At 38.6% G+C, this 16779-nt stretch overlaps 1 protein-coding gene across 1 annotated transcript in view; it reads right to left on the reverse strand.

The window, feature by feature from the left end:
- The window catches only part of LOC111644187 (cryptochrome-1-like), a 30424-nt gene extending 19563 nt beyond the window's left edge, over nucleotides 1-10861 (reverse strand). Inside the window, exons 1-2 of the mRNA XM_023392948.2 lie at nucleotides 10703-10861; nucleotides 6047-6210 (exon numbers count right to left, since the gene is read on the reverse strand). Coding sequence (XP_023248716.1) covers nucleotides 6047-6204 — 158 coding nt within the window. The 5' untranslated portion in view covers nucleotides 6205-6210; nucleotides 10703-10861. The remainder of the gene's footprint in view (nucleotides 1-6046; nucleotides 6211-10702) is intronic.
- Nucleotides 10862-16779: the final 5918 nt, after the last annotated feature.

Consider the following 16779-nt stretch of genomic DNA (forward strand, 5'->3'; position numbering starts at 1 on the left):
ACACACACACACACACACACACACACACACACACACACACACACACTTTGGTGTTATTTTACTTTTTCATGGAACGTTTTTGTGATTCGCCTCCTGTGACTCACAAGTCCTTTTCTCACAAGCAAAGAAAAAAAAAATCCGAATGACAAACTCTGAATGGGTCCTTTTCATTGTTGCCTACACAGCTGATTGTTGTCTATAAAATCAACTGTAAACACAAGATTTGACTGTGTTCCTTTGGGATGCTAGAGATGGTGTGTTGCACCTGGATCTCCCCTGACACATATAGGGACTGGGGTTTCATGTCACTTTATCTGAATCCAGTATCAAATTTGCTTATTGGAGCCGTTTGCTTCCGTAAATGTTTATGTGCAATTTTCAGATTCTGAGTTCAATCTGTAATTCAGCTTTAAGCTTTAGAAATGGTTCCTGCTTCGCTTGTTCTTATTCTATTTCCTTTTAAATGTGTAACGCCTACAATATCTCATATCTACCATACATCTGTCTTATAACAACAGTCTTTTGTTGATATTGTTGCTTTGATAACCACACATTGTAAATCAAACAACAGCAGGAGGGTATAATTCACATTGTCACACAGAGCCCATTTATACACAGACAAGTATAATAAAAGCGCCACTGAATGAGCTATCCTTCATCCTAACTTCAATCAAACCACTGCAGAGAAGTCTTTTCCTAACAGTTCTGGAGCTGTACACAGCACAGTTAAGTCTTGTATATACAGTACATCCAGTACTGTGATGTTTAGGTGTTGTCCACAGCAACAAGCTGGGATGGCATCCTAGCCATCCCTAGAGTAGTTTTAGGTCTCCAAGTTTGTGGTGACATACTGCAGTAAGGAGTAAAATCTCAAGTGTTTGCCAGCCTGCATCCTTTTCCAGTCAAGCGCAGAGTGATCATTACAAGGGCAGAGGTCGTGGTACAGTCGATATCCTCGGTCACTACTTGATGATGCGTTACCTCTGATCTTTTGTGTTTTTTAACAGAATAAACGACCACTTGTTTCATGTAGTGGATTCTGTTCATTTATTTTTGCTTGCACCTCCATTGTTTTCCAATGTGTATCTGTTGGGTAACAGGCCACGCGGGAAACCCTAACCACAAGTAGGTCAGGATCACATAACTGCTCAGAAGTTTCATGCACTGGCACACTAACCTACATCTCTTGCACAGACTATTCTCACATTTTCCTTTAGATGGAAAAACAATTGATTATCCTCAAATTTTAATGGTTTCTGCTTCTTCACCTAGCACTTGGATTTTACTCGTAACCACACCGGGGACACAGAGTAATCCCATCTGTTGTCTGCTCCAGATCTTGCACAGATAGCATTTAATAATGTTTTTATTTGAAAATGAAGAGTTTTTGGAAAAAGATTTTCTTTTGCGATTTAACACGTTGACATCTTATTAATTTATTGGTAAAACATTATGTTTTATTAGAATAGCTGTCAAGTTTTTCCAGTTGTCAGTCCTAATGGACTTTACACAGAGATGTTTAGTCAGAAAACAACTGAATACACAGCCTGAATATGTAGGAAATGTTTGCAAGACACTGCCACCAGAGAGAAAGAAAGTAGGGAAAGTGGGAAAAAGATAGGGAGGGTAATATGGTTCTATTTTCTTCTTTAAGGCCTGATGAGTCTTCAGCATGGGAAAGTTAAAAGTTGAAACAAGCTGAGGTGTGTCCTAAACCAAATAAAGGTTTTACCACCTTAAAGGAAACAAGGGACTACGTGTCCTACGGTTACTGATAAAGAGACAACAGCAAAAAGAGAAAAAAAAAACAGTTTATGTCTCCTTTTTCTTACTTATTTGAGAAGGTATTAGTAATTGGTGGTTTCAAGAGATAAGATTGTTTTTCAGTCACGTAAGCAGAACCTAGATTTTGAAGAGCTCTGTCCAGTGGTTAATCTAAAATTACAGTTTTTTTTTTAAATCATTTCTGACCTTTACATGAGATTCTTCAAAAACACTAAGGATATGGGTCAAAAATTCAGTTGAGATTATAATTTGGGATTTGTGGCACGTACATACAACTTAACTATAACGATACAGATTATACTGGATAATTTGTTTACAATTACTTGACTGACTGATCCAGTCAGTCAAGTAACTGTAAACCTCACCAACAGCACCTGAGGAAATCATTTACAGGAACTGTGGAATTGACATTATCATATCTGTGAGGAAGACCAAGGGCAAAGTAGGTCATTACAGAGCAGTAAAGACATCTGTCATACATACAGTTTGTCTCGTTTGCACAGCTCTCACTAGAGGAAATGAATGAGCAAGAACAAACAGGAAAGATCACTATCAACTGTAGCTTCTTGGTAACCATGGAGCATTTAAATCCCTGCACAACAGACCTACGAGACATTTTAAGTCCTAGTTTCAGGTAAAAATAACAGTGCTAATTGGATGATGGTCTGCTATAGACAGACCTGCAGGTGTCAGTGCAGTTGGAGGGGTTGGCTGTCAGTGCTGCAGAGTGCAGACATCTGTCTGGTCTGCCTCTCCTGCTGTGTGTCTGCATATGGGACATGTCTGATTACTTTCTAAATTATTTTAAAATGCAATTTTCTTGTAGTGTATGTGCGACACCCACGGATATGAAAATGTGCTTGTGCACATATCAGTGACCTAATTTTTGCTTGATTTGTCTCAATCTAACCTCAGTGGATCATCTTGTGACCTTTGATGCAGCTTTTTAGCCTCTGCAGAAAAAAAAGGGTTCTTTCAGCCTTGAGTCTGACAGCAGTGCGTTTGTTGTGCGTCACTGCCTTAGTTCTGATAAGAGGGCCTGGGTCAACAATTTTCTGCCCATTTCACTCGAAAAAGTGAAGTAAGATGCTACTTTTCCTCTCAGGGGAGAAAGCAATCAGACTGAGAGTCTAACCAATGCGAACTTCACACGACACATTCCCTGAAATAAATTTTTTCTTTAATGGACAGAGCTCTAAAAGAAATATGAATTACTGTTTGTTTCTCCCTCATAGGAGCCACTGAATTACTTTAAATTGCCTTGGGAGATTTTAGCCTCCTCAGCCCCGTGGTCCCACCTATGAGAGCAATAAAACTCATGCTGAACCGACAGCAACTGTTCAACCACAAAGAGCTGTGTTATTTGCTTTATTTCATAGGTCCATAATTTTCTGATGAGTAAATTTACCTATGAAACACTATACACACATACACACATATATATATATATATATATATATACACATATATACATATATATATGCATAGAAACAAAAAACTGTTATTAGTTAATCAGTTTTATAACTGATTAATTATTTTTCAAGCAAAAATGCAGAATATGTTCTGGTTCCAGTTCCTGTGAATATGAATAAATAAATGGACTGCCTTTCTAATCTCATGTACTGCTCAAAGTGCTATACAATACTACCCACATTCACCCGTTCACACAAACACACACACATTCATACATCACACCCATACACTGATGGAACAGCCATTAGGGGCAATTTGGGGTTCGTTATCCTGCCCAAGGACACTTCCACATGTGGACTGGAAGAGCCGGGAATCAAACCACCGACCTGAACAAAACAAGCTGTCAAAATATGAGTTTGGGTTTTTGGACAATTTGAACAGGCATTTTTCACTATTTTCTGACATGATATTGATAAAACATGACAGCAAATTCAGAAAATAATTATTTTATTTAATAATAAAAACAATTACTAGTTGCAGCCCTAGTCCAAGGCAATATACAATATGCACAGTCTCACTCAATGAGAACAAGAACAATATGTCAGAAATTGAAAGTACAACCCTCCCAAATAATTTTTAAAAAGTTTGGAGAGCTGCAGTGAAAATACTTTTATTTTAAAGAAGAATTTCCTGAAAGAAAAGCTCAATTCAAACCTGGGGAAGGAAATGATAACTTTTTGCTTACTAACCGCTTGCCTGTAGACAAACTTTACATATTTTTCACAACATTTTTGTTCATTTTTTGAATGATCAGCTGACCTGCTGTGCATCAAATAAAATGCTCTTGTAGTATTGAATGTTTTGATCTCCGTTTCACCTTTAATTAGGCCACTTTATACACATTGGTCTGTCCAGTAATCCTCCTGGGAAATTATTAGAAAAATATGGACCTGTAAAATAAAGTGTTGCCAGACTTCCTAATTCTCCATCCTGCTGTTGGTGACACCGATGACCCCTCGGTTCATGGAGTCTTTACATCACATTAACAACGGCAGACAGAAATAAAGAAGTGCATTTGCTTTACCAGTGACCTACAAACGATGTTTTGGAATCTGCAAGAGGTGAAAAGACGTGCATCACCGATGTGCGCTTCCTGGCTGGATGATGGTGTCGCCATCACCGTCACTGCAGATGTGTTTACATTTTTAGTATCACAATCAGCTGGATATCACTGGGTCACTGACTTCAGTATTGACTATTCCAGTTTGAGGACTACAAATAGCTCTAAAGAGCAACAGACGGGCCAGCGAGCAATGAACGTTCAAGTGATATCGACTCCCCCTCCCCCTGCAGAGCATATGTGACGGTTTACAAACTCGGCACTCACGTGAACTCAAACGCGCTTCCTTGACATGCGGCAGAGCTTCATCTAACATTACACAGACTCCCACAAAACAGTCACACGGCCTATTTACACACAACTTTATCCTAGGAGCTCGTATACCCATTCTAATGACCTACTTCTGAGACCTCCCCTTGGAGTCTGCTTCGTGTTGAGATGGCAGACTCCCGCTATAACCAATTCATCCAGTCACTGAGCGCTAAATCTACCTGCTGACTGACCTCTATAACAGGGATTATGTGAGCAGAGACTACAACAAAAGGGCACCTTGTGGGCTGCAAAACCAACTGAGCAAGCGCATCCAGGTCAAAGGTGTAAACCCTTATTTATTTCGCCTGTTAAATCCACTTATCTTTTGTCGTTTGCGGTGCTTTCAAAACCAAAACAAACAGCCATGAAGAAGTCTTAACAATGGACTTCCATTATCCAAATTCTAACTAAAAGACAAGACTGAAAAGAATCCAAAAGTTTACCTAGACAATGAGGAAAAGTCTCAATCTGACCATTTAAAAATGTAAGAGCCTTAGATACAAATTAAGTTTCAAAATAAGAGAAATGCTGACATCATGTTGTGTGTCGCAGCACTGCAGCTCTGTGGTTCTTATTCTTATCTCAGCAAGTCAGCTCCCTATTATGTTTGAGCTCTACTCTGACTGTCATCACCATTAGTACAAAAGAAATACATTTTTTCTTTATTTAAACCAGTGATTCCCAACCTTTTGGCTGCTGTTTTCTTAAAATGAAGGGTGATGTTTACCTCCTCTGTAATTGCATATGACAAGTTCTACCAAAGAGTGTTTATTTCTTTGTTTATTTAAAAATAAAATAGAGCAAAGATAAGAGGAAAGTTGGAAAAATTAACATCATTTTGTGTAGCCATCTCTGCTTTTCTCTTAAAAGATCCCATATTGTATAAAGAGAGATTTCCATGTCTTTTTTGATTATAAAGCAGGTCTAGGTTCTATATTAATACTGTGAAAGTATCAGAGTGATCAGTCCACAAAGAAATGCACACAGCCTGTATTCAGAAACTGAGCCTTAAAAAGAGCTGTCAGGCTCGTCACAACCCTCAGGTCGGGAACCTTGAAAGATTGCTTACGTCTAATGATTGTGACCAGCATGTATTATCAGCAAATATTATTTAATGATTAACACATGCTACAATAAATAAAATAAAAAATAATAATAAAATAAATAAATACATTTTTTAAATAATAAAAAAGCAAAGATTAGTTTTCATCATCTGAATCATCTTGCAAACCCACAAGTTATTCTTGTGAGACTCTGTGGAGGTCCCAGACCCACAGGTTGGGAACCAAGAACTTTGCAAATATGTTTTCATGATATGATCAGATGATATGTTGCAATACGATTATACTAAAAGTCGGTATATGATGATCAAATAATTGTAAAATTTCCCCAAAGAACAAACAAGCAAACCCTTACCTCCACCTGTTGACCCCGACGTTGGAGGAGCCCGCAAACCATGGGTCCAGGAAGTAAACGCAGCGCACTGTGTCTGCCCCGCGGACAGCCTCCCGTAGCGCTGGGTTGTCATGGAGACGGAGGCCCTTCCGGAACCAGTGGATGGAATTTCGGGCCATCTTATTCTGAAAGAGGAAGAAGAGAAGAAGTAGAAGAAGGAGGATCACCGTTTGTCAAAGTGATCTTTGAAGAGCTGGAAGTGACTGAATGGTGGTGAAATGCCTCTTTCAAAATCGAGGTGAATGAAAACATCAGCTCTCTGTGTACAGAACCGGATGTGATGCCATCAGCTACTTTTGACTCAGGGCTGGTACAAAACTGAATGCCTCCCAACAGGAGAGATAACAGAAGCATCCAAGTTGTATCAGCTGCCAACACTGTGGGATGAGCCAGGGATAGAACAATCTGAACAGGAACACCATCACTTCTCAGTGCCCAAACATTTTTTCTGCTTTCTATTGTAAGCCGAGATATTTTTAGGCATTTGGCGCGCGATGAAATGGAGCAACAGTAAAGTAAAACTCAACTTTCAGTGTGCCATTGCAAAAAGAATGATCATTTCTTATGCCTGAGGACATTCATGCATTTAAAAATATTTCATTTTGGAATGATTAATTGATTAATCGATGAGTGGAAACACAAAAAATATAATTTACATTAACTAATTTGGCAGATGATCAGTTATTTAGGAGTAATTACGATATATAATTATATGTTTATCTTGACATTTAGTTATGTAGTAAAACTTCTAGAAAATCAAATGACTACTACTACTACTACATTGTCTTAAAACAGTGCCATTTAACGGTTAATTAGGTCTGCTACAATCTAAGATACAAGGATAGTTTTATCATATAAACAATATGACAAAATCTGTGGCTGAAAATTTCTAACGACTCTTATTTGCAGCCATACACGTTAGATCGAGAGAGGAGTGACATGCATACAACTGCTCCAACTGATGTGGTGGCTCAGTTTCCTGTAACACATATAGTGACCTTGGTTGAAGTCCAGCTTGAGACCTTTTATCCTCCTATCTCTCTGACCCAGTCCTTCCTGTCTTTCTACTGTGTCCTATAAAGGCTAAAATCCATAAAATGATCTAAACAAAGAATAGGTGACAAGGCTTTGGTATTAAACACATTCAGGCTGCAGTGGGCTCTGTCATGGTTCCTGGAGCTACAAGATCCCAACATAAGTTTTGCTTTTTAATTTTAATTGCAGTTACAACAGAAGCACAGGTGGAGCAGGAAGATCATGATATGTGATCTAGGAGAGGAACTGTGCAGAGGGAGTGCAAATCCATGTAATGTACAAAACAGCCAATTTGAAGTCTGTGTGATACTCAGCCACTGGATTACTGATTTGATTGGCTCATGATCAGATGAGCATAAACTGGACCTCAGTCAAGTCGGGACAAAGCCTGACAAATGCTGATGCATTAAAACATTAATGACAGGTGAGACTCAGGGATTTACAGGCCAAATAAGGAACAACTTTTACTGCCATTTAGTGCCTAACAGGTGTTAATTTTAAACCACTGTATATCCAAGGAAAGTCTAGTTTTCTGGTCCAACAAAAGTCATGACTTTGACCATTCTTTGTGTTTTTTCCTCCATTTACTGCACTTCTATACAAAGGATGACATGGTGTAGTGTGACTCCTGCCGGCGATGTGGGTCTATGGAGCTGGCTGGCAAACTGAACAGCTTATGGCAGCAGAAAGGGGAACAGAATGTCCCTGACAGATGGGGAGATGCTAATTTAAATGGATAAATAGCCAGGAGGCTAGCTGACTTTTGGCTTGCCTGCAGGCTAATTCAATAGATCAACTGTACGTCTTGGCTGACTGACTGATTGGGTGAGTCAGAATTGAACTGAGTCCCTGTTGGCTAGCACATTTCATTGAAACTGAGATTCAAATAGGACATTATGATATTTAAAGAAGCAAATTTCAGAAGCCATTTCATTTCCTCTTCTGAAGAGGATAATGTCTTTGATGTATTGTCAAGCTGATATTCATTCATAATCAGCCATCTTTGCTGCTAACCTTGCAGTTTTTTTGAACTGGTGCATAACTGATAAACTTAAAAACGTGAGTATGGGTGAGGGGTGGCAGCCTAGTCTCAAAACACAGGCTTTGACGTGTCATAAAAAAAAAACCTTTTTTACATTTTTTTTTTCTTAAAACTTTTAAGATTCACTTTCAGGTTTAAAAAAACAAAAGAAAGTGTGATGGAATGGATCAATAAATCACTGGTTAAATAGAAAGGACCAGAAATGGATGGCAGTGGTAATTGTGTATTTAAGCAGGTTCAAAGACAGCACCCAGATTAATGACAAGGATCAAGTAAGATCGGCATGATAATACTGTACAAGAGTCCAAATACAACCACCTCTTATCACAACAGAAGTTTACATCACGTGATTGACAACTGAGCAAACTTCAACTACTGATGAAGACCATGGGATGCTGTTGAAAGTCCCAGTCAGAGCTACTAACTGGACCTCGGGTTAAGATCTTTTTGTCAAACTGTTGTTTCCAAGGTTCAAATGGACTGTCACACTATGATAATACAAGTGGTGTACAAAACCAAATGTTTCCCGGCCACCAGGATGCAGCATAACAGTTGTTGTCCCAGTTCAGTGTTAATTCATTTCCTTGCAAAAACGTATCTTAAGGCTGACTCTGATTTTAGTTGTATTGAACTCTCACTAGAATTTAACACACTGACCTATAACAAATGAGTGGGAGGAATGTTGGTTACGCTGAGTGAGTGAGCTACTGCAGGATACAGTGAACCTGACAAACAACACTGACAGGTGGATGCTCTAATATGTGCAAACCAACATGTGCTATGTTTTGGCAAAAACACAATGTTTGGATTATAAAGAGGAAACATATGGACACTGGAAAACTGGACTCCAAGGAGATTTACAGAGTTACTTTTCCTTTGAGTCAACAGTGCTTGTTTACACATTGTCACAAAATCAAGCCCAACATATTTCAAATCTTTGGTTGCTTTTGGTTCTGCTTTGGTTCCACTAGAATTTTGAATAAAGTTTAACCGGTTTGAATAAAGTTTGACTGCTTGAGTTTGCACTGACGTACCTAACAGTGAGGCAGTGGAATTGAAAATGTTAATCAATGACAAATTTGTGAATGAATGTTTATCGAATACATTGACTTTGAGAAGTTACACTGAAAACTCACACGTAGAATCCACTATAACTGGTGTCCAATCCAAGCAAATTACAAGCGAATACAAATTTGATGCGCAATTTATTCTTAACTGATCAAACATTAGCTAATAAATCATGAATGACTCATTAACACACAGTCTACAATGCGATTAGCCACTGCTTATTGTAAAGCTACTGTACGACTCCTGCTGCAGTTTTAAAAGCTCCTGTCTGGACCAAAACACCAGTTACTACAATCCACCCAAGGTGATGACAGAGTCTTGCTTGTCAAAGCTATGTTGACATTTATAGATGTTGTCATCATAGGTTAAAAAAAAATATGTATCATCAGCACAGAGAAATTACACCCAGAAAGACATCTCAAATAAAAACATTTGCATGAGGTGACCAAAGTGCTGTTGTTTATAGAGGTGGTCCCTGAGCTGATATGGCTCTGAGGCATCTGTGACTACAAGTTGCATTAACTTTGATGAACTTGGCTTTACTGCAGGACATAATCAATGGTCACAAATAGAAGCATAACTCCTCACTTTCTCTGCCACCCTACTCATTTATAATCTGTATTTCACAAAGAAACAACTCCAATTAGAGCGCACCTGAAAAATACCCTCCACACTAACAGTATTTAGAATAACAGATAATATTTGATGTGGGATGGAGAAGGGGCAGAGGTTGGATGGTGAGTGGGTGAAGATGGAGGATTTTAAAGAACTGACTTGAAACCTAAAAACATTGCATTGTAATTAGGACAATGGAAAGAGTCTTATGAAATCACAGTCAGTTACACCAGTAATGATATATTTACATATATTATCATATGAATAGCAAACTAGGGAATATTTTAAAAGCTCACTCCATGTGACCTACACAAAATACTGTATTAAGCAAAAAAATTACACAGCTACACTTCACTGTAAACATAATTATACCGTTTGGAAAATAAATAAATAAATACACAATAAATAAATAAATAAATAAAAACATGTAATGGTTGTGATTTTAAGAATCAGTTATTCAGATGTTGATACTGAACCACAGTCAGAAAGAAATGTTGCTATATAAGTGTCAAGCCACAGTGATGGCTCCTATGACTTCTCCAAATGGAAATTAGGTCACTCCGTTTATTCTGACTGGGAGCTAATAATTGTACCCATCTCATATGAACTTCACCCACAATTAATAGCACACAACGCTACGAATTAAACGCTGATGAAAATGTTTTACGAGTCTTCACGCCTCTCGAAAACATGTTACTGTCTTAAAGTTCAGGTTTCTGGCAAGGAAACAACATCTTTGTAGACCAAAACGGGGTCACCAGTGCAATGCTTATGTAACTGGTGGCGCTGTTTATAAAAGTATAGCCCGTTTAGCCTTAAAACAAAAGCCTCAAAGCTACCAAAAAGACTCAGCTCACCTTGTACTGGCTCCTTGGGGGTGATATTTATGTCAAGCCCAAAGAAAGAAGCATTTCTTCCCTCGGTTTTGATGTGTGAGAAAGTGCTGTGTGCCGGGTGCCTGTAGCCTCAGCTTGAGAATCCCTCCTGTCTCCCTGTACCTGATTTCTACTGCTGCACTACTTTGTTTCATAAGAGTTTGGCTTACTGCGCATGCGCCACCTTCTTATCCCACTGTCTTGGCCCGTTCAGTGCACAGCGAGTTAAAAATACAACCGAAGGTACACTTGTTAAAAGGTCTACACGTCAAGGCAATTATTGATGTAATTAGTAGAAAAATAACAGCAAAACAACAATCAAATCAGGCATGATAGTATTTTTTCGGAATACTGACCCCAAAGCTAAAAAAAACCCGTAATTTTTTTTTAACTGTTTAGTTTTCCTTGAAGAAAAAACGAATTTTGGTTTTACGCAGATATTTCCGTGATAACGGTGATACCATAATCGGCGCTTCAGCCATAGGCTTGGCTGATTGTATTTTTCTTTCTGGGAGCCTACAAGAAATGCAATGATACGTTGGTAAATTCAGATTTATCTAATTTCCTATAATACCTGAATGCAGCAATAGCTCTGTCGAACGTGAACGGCGACGTACTTCCAGTCCGGCGTTCCCATTGGTCGGTTTGCCGTCACATGTAGGATACCAGGTCACGTTTAAGAGGCATGGAAATGCGGAAGTCCATTCACACGGCAGCAATTAAAAAAGCATTTTACCCTGAAAAATGGCTCTGGGAAAGTTTATGCTTTTATTTAAGGGAAGAACTGGCCTTTACAAAATGTAGATAATTTGTGTATTGAAATATTTCAGAGGGTGTGAAAAGTCAGGCTAAACTCCTGTAGCCTGTTTGCACTAACCTCAAATGATTTTAATGAGTAGGCCTAAATAAAAAAAGTGAAATTCATTTTCATATCTGTTCTCCTTCTTTTCTAACTGTAAATATGCAATAACTGAAATTAAAATCACAACTAGATTATAGAAAAATCTTTTTCAGACCATTTATTCAGTGTTTTATTGAAGAAACTGGCAGCAATTACAGCATTGTGGGTATTTGTTTTTATTTGTTCTGGTTAACTATTTAGTCTGGTATCATAGTTATACTTACATTGTTAACCTTGTACAAACGGCTTTGGCAATAATAAACTTAATAGTGGTCAATTTCCATATCAAATACAGGAATTACAGTTATTGGGCACACATGTGGAAGATTGATGTCAGCCGCTTAATGTTTTCTGTGAACAGTGGACATCATTTGTGCACATTCACCATCTAAAGGCATTACCATAACAGGTGCTGACATGAACACACCTAAAGATTTGTTCTCCACTAAAATTGATCCATAAATAATAATAACTCCTAATGGCTGCTTACCACACAGAATGTGAATATCTGAGTGTTGGATTCACCACACATTTCAGACATATTGAGGGTGATATAAGTGTAAGATCCACACGCCCAAGTAATGGGGGATGATAACACCATCAGCATTTGTTCTCAGCATAGCTCATTTATTTATTTTCACTTGTTCTTGATATTGGCTCCTTCTGTCCCTTTGCTGTTGTCGCAGTGTTTCTCTTTGTTCACAGTCTTTGTCTTTTCCCTTTAAATCTAATCCTTTCTGTATCTCAGCTGCTCTATTATCCATTAAAAAGAGCAAATGTATTTATGAACCAGTGACTCTATGCCATCAGTTCTGCCTGTTTCTCATAATAAACCAGGTATTAATTTATCATCCATCTAAAAGCATAAAAAACGTTCTCTGAGTGGATATTAGGAGAAGGAAATTATTGTCACAGTACTGTATAAAAAGCACCATCACATGAACAAACCATCAAAGTGGTAAATGCCACATCTGAGATGTTGTGTGTTATATCATGCAAAGTATTATACATGTCGAGGTTGAGGTTCACAACATCAACACAACGTATCATTACCATCCTTTTAACACATTATGTACTTGTTAGACATAGCTTTTCATAGCTTTCCCATGCTGAAGTGTCGGCTGCTGCGTGGATTCTCTGATTATTTTCATTAAGAGTTTGAACAGTGCAGGAAAAATCCTCAGGGAGATAGTACAAATACAGACATACTGTACACCCATACCCTAGTTCATTAACCCCGTCATTTGTTAAAATAATTTATCCTTTACTGTTAGCTAACTATTTTAACCAATCCATCACCGTTAGCTATTTCACCAGTGGTCCATTACTAGTTAGCCAACAATTTCTTTATCCCTTACTTTTTTGTCTTAACTATTTGAGTTGTATATAGATTTCTTGTAGCTTTCTATTTTGACTATACTTCTAGCTAACTATTTCAATTGTTTATCCATTGCTTTTTGCTAACTATTTGAGCTGTTTATCTAATTACTTTTAGTTAGTTTGCACAGTTTATACATTACCTTTTGCTATTTGAGCTGTTTACATTACTTTTAGATATTTCACCAGCTATTCCACTGATTTCATCTGTTTATTCATCACTTCTAGTTTATAGTTAACTGACTTCCCAGTTTGTCAGGGATCATCTTGGTTTCGAGATGGGTGTCCTGAGACCTGACAAATATCTGTAAAACACTGGTTTTCACCACAATTGAAGTATTATTTATACTATTATGCTTATTTTCAGCTCTAATATAGACATTTATCATGTTCTGCCCCACTCATTACTCCCTAATCCAATCCGGTCTTCATAGCAGATCTTTGTTTACTTTTTCATTCAAGATGCTATCATTTCCTACTACAAGTATTTAGCTGGACTTTCTGGTAAGTGACCCCCTCCCCTGGTCAGCAGATTGGATTGAGGATCTATTGTTTGAAGAACCCTGAAACAAACAGTCCCAAAAATGAGTCTCCGTATATCTGCCACACTTATGGCAGTGTCACGAGTGACATGTTGTCAGTCAGCCTGCTCATGAAATATCAACCCCTGAGAAAACTTACAGAGAGAATAATCACTGAGGAAACAAAAGACATGAATCAAAATGAGAATTGTAAAAGAATAAAAACAGACAAAAAGCTAGAAAAAAGAGGTTACAACAAAACAGCAGAGTGATATCACTGCATTATTTCACTTTCATTAGAGTGCAGCCATGGATGACCCAGATAATGTGTCTTGTTTCCTGTATGACTTCCTCATTATCCGACTCACTCATAAAAAAATATCTAGTGTGGGCTGTGATGCAACTGTCTGTTTGCTTATGTTAGTCAAGGGGCGGAGTCTGGGGTAGAACAGAAACACCATCCCACCTTGAGCCACTCCGTGCTGGGAGTGCTGACGTCTTGTCTCAAGGCCTTGTGGAGTTTCGATGTTACGTCTGCAAAATCAGCAGATTCTTTAGTCATATTGTGATGGAGTTTTGTCGTATACGTCTGTGGGAAACCATTTACTTTTTCTTAAAGTCCCAATTAAGTAAAAGTAAGGCTACCCTACAAAGCAACAGCTCAACTAAAAGTGAACATCACCCTTCACAGCAAGACTCTAGCAATTAACACAACTTTTTTTCACTGAGCTAAAAGTGAAATTAGTCAGAACCACCTATAGATACTAAAAAAACAGAAGTATTAATAATTAATTTGTGGTTTTACATTATGTTTTACCTACCTCGTCTGAACTACCTCAGCTACTGATGTACTACATTTCCCAGAATGCCTTTTGACTGCCACTTAGGATCAGGTTAGAACTTTTATACTTATTTTTCTATAAGAAGCAGACAGGTGATAGTAAAGAAACAATGTGAACTCAGGTAAATACTGTCATTACAGTAAAATTAATGTATGATTTATAATTAATCAGTATAATAGATTAGAGGAAATTAAGCCACTACATTGGTGTGAAAAAAGAACAGTGCTGAGTGTAAAAAAATAAAAACAGGATGAAGTAAACATTCAAGGGTTTAGGAGTACTACATGTTCCCGTAAACTGGAACATATTGGACATATTTTCATGACGCAGGTGGAACAGTTCCTACTGTCTATGGCTTTTTTGCTTAGAGAGAAAGACAGCTTTGATATAAAAGTGGGTTCTCAGTCAGACTGCCCACATGAGCTGGTGGGAGGCCTCCTACGCTGCTGCCGCAGAGCGTCACAGAAGTACTGAGGCCGGGAATAGAGATGTGCTGATGCCAGACTGTACTGTAATCATCCACATTCTGTTGGCTGGATAAAGAAATTAAGCTCTAAACAGACGTGAAGTGTCTTTGAAACAAAAAATCTTTGTGTTCTGTTTTTCCCTGGCAAAATAGGTTGATCATTTTGTGATAGAACACAGTCAGGCTTTTCATCTTTGATGATTGCAGATTGCAACCAAATGAATACCCCTCCCTTCACCCCTTGCTTTCCAAGTGTGTAGGAGAACCTACAGTGGGCCTCAGGTAACTTGTGGAAACCACAGGCATCTAAGAATGCACATGTTGAACCTCGAGGTGGATGGACTACAACAGCAGAAGACAATGTCAGGTTCCACGCATGTCAGCCAAGATCAGAAATCTAATGCTACTGTGAACATGTCTTCTTGGCCCTTCAATACCAATCAATAATCCTTTGAATGCCACAGCTTAGTATCTCAGTGTTGTTGCGGACCATGTTTAACCCTTTATGGCCACAGTTTACCATCTTCTAATGGCTACTTCCAGCAGGAAAATGCTCCATGTCACAAAGATAAAGTCAACTCCAACTGGTTTCATGAACATGACAACAGCTGTGTCTCAATTCAGGGAGGATGCAGTCAATGAAGGTGTGACCCTCTGAAGCTGTCGTAGCTCACAAAGGCTGAACTGAAATGAGACTTCCTTGTGTTACCTCGTGCTTCTGTGTAGCTTCCTGTTCATTTTTCTGAGTTTTGTTCAGTTTTGCTCCGTGCCAGGGCTCCAGATTCTTGACCCTCCCTCAGCCTGTAAAGATAGTTTCAGCCGCCTGTCTGAGTATTTGCATTTGTGTCCACCTTGCCTGTGTTACTACAGCCTTAACAGACAATGTGTTCAGTGTACGTCAGTCGGCTATCCAGTCACCAGATCTGAATCCAACCTTTGGGACGTGGTAGAACCTAAGATTGGCAGCATGAATGTGCATCTGACAAATCTGGAGAAGTTATGTGATGCAATCATATCAGCATAGATCAGTATCTCAAAGGAATGTTTCCAACATCTTTTTTAATCCATGCCACAAAGAATCAAGGCTGTTTTGAGAGCAAAGGGAGGAACTACCCAGAATAAGTGTGGTCCTATGTGGTCCTAAGCCTTGTCATGCCACTGTGACGCAATCGGTCCTCAAATGCATCCCTGAAACACAGCTAAGGGAGAGAGAAGTTTTTAGAGTCGAAAGGTTCCTGAATGTTCTCTCCGGAACAGCAGCTAATGAGTCCCCCTGAAGTGCCCGTTGTACTGACGACACACTGCGAGTCGTGAAATGATATGAATAGAAAAAAAAAATATGAGTGAGGCACAGTGACATACTTATTGTGTGGTGACTACGACATCCTGACAAATGGTCACACTGACAAAAGGCCCATTCGTCCAACATACAGCCATTTTTTGAGGGTTTTCCAGGATGGTGGTGTGTGTGGATGACTGAGTCACAGCCAACAGAGTCCTGCCTTCCTCCAACTCACTGATAAAAATAGATGCCTACATAGACAGAGGCACAAAAAACCCACATGGATCTGCAAACATGCTCACTATGCAACTCAAAAGCACAAATTAACAACAACTACCTTTGGCTGTGTGTCTGAGTAAGTGGGGTTGACCTTGTCATGCAGTTTGCTGTGGATGTTCATGTTCCATCTCAGGATGAATCCTAATGTTCTTAGTTAAGTTTAAACACAAAATATCTCATACTCCAACAGGCAGGTTGTAATAAAATATACTTACACTCATGCTCCAGCAGCAAATGATTCTTTTCATTTTAATGATACATGAACTTTCCTCATTAGCACCACATAGGGGACAAACTTCATTTCCAGCTTCAGTAACTCAACTTAATGGATCCCACACTAGACTGTATGTGAACATGCAACTAGATATGAGAATACTGTTGAATCTGAGAA

Source organism: Seriola lalandi, unplaced genomic scaffold, assembly GCF_002814215.2.
Source record: "Seriola lalandi dorsalis isolate HSWRI2012SDOR001 ecotype SW California unplaced genomic scaffold, Sedor1 jcf7180002054927, whole genome shotgun sequence".
In the NCBI taxonomy this organism is placed as follows: Eukaryota; Metazoa; Chordata; class Actinopteri; order Carangiformes; family Carangidae; genus Seriola; species Seriola lalandi.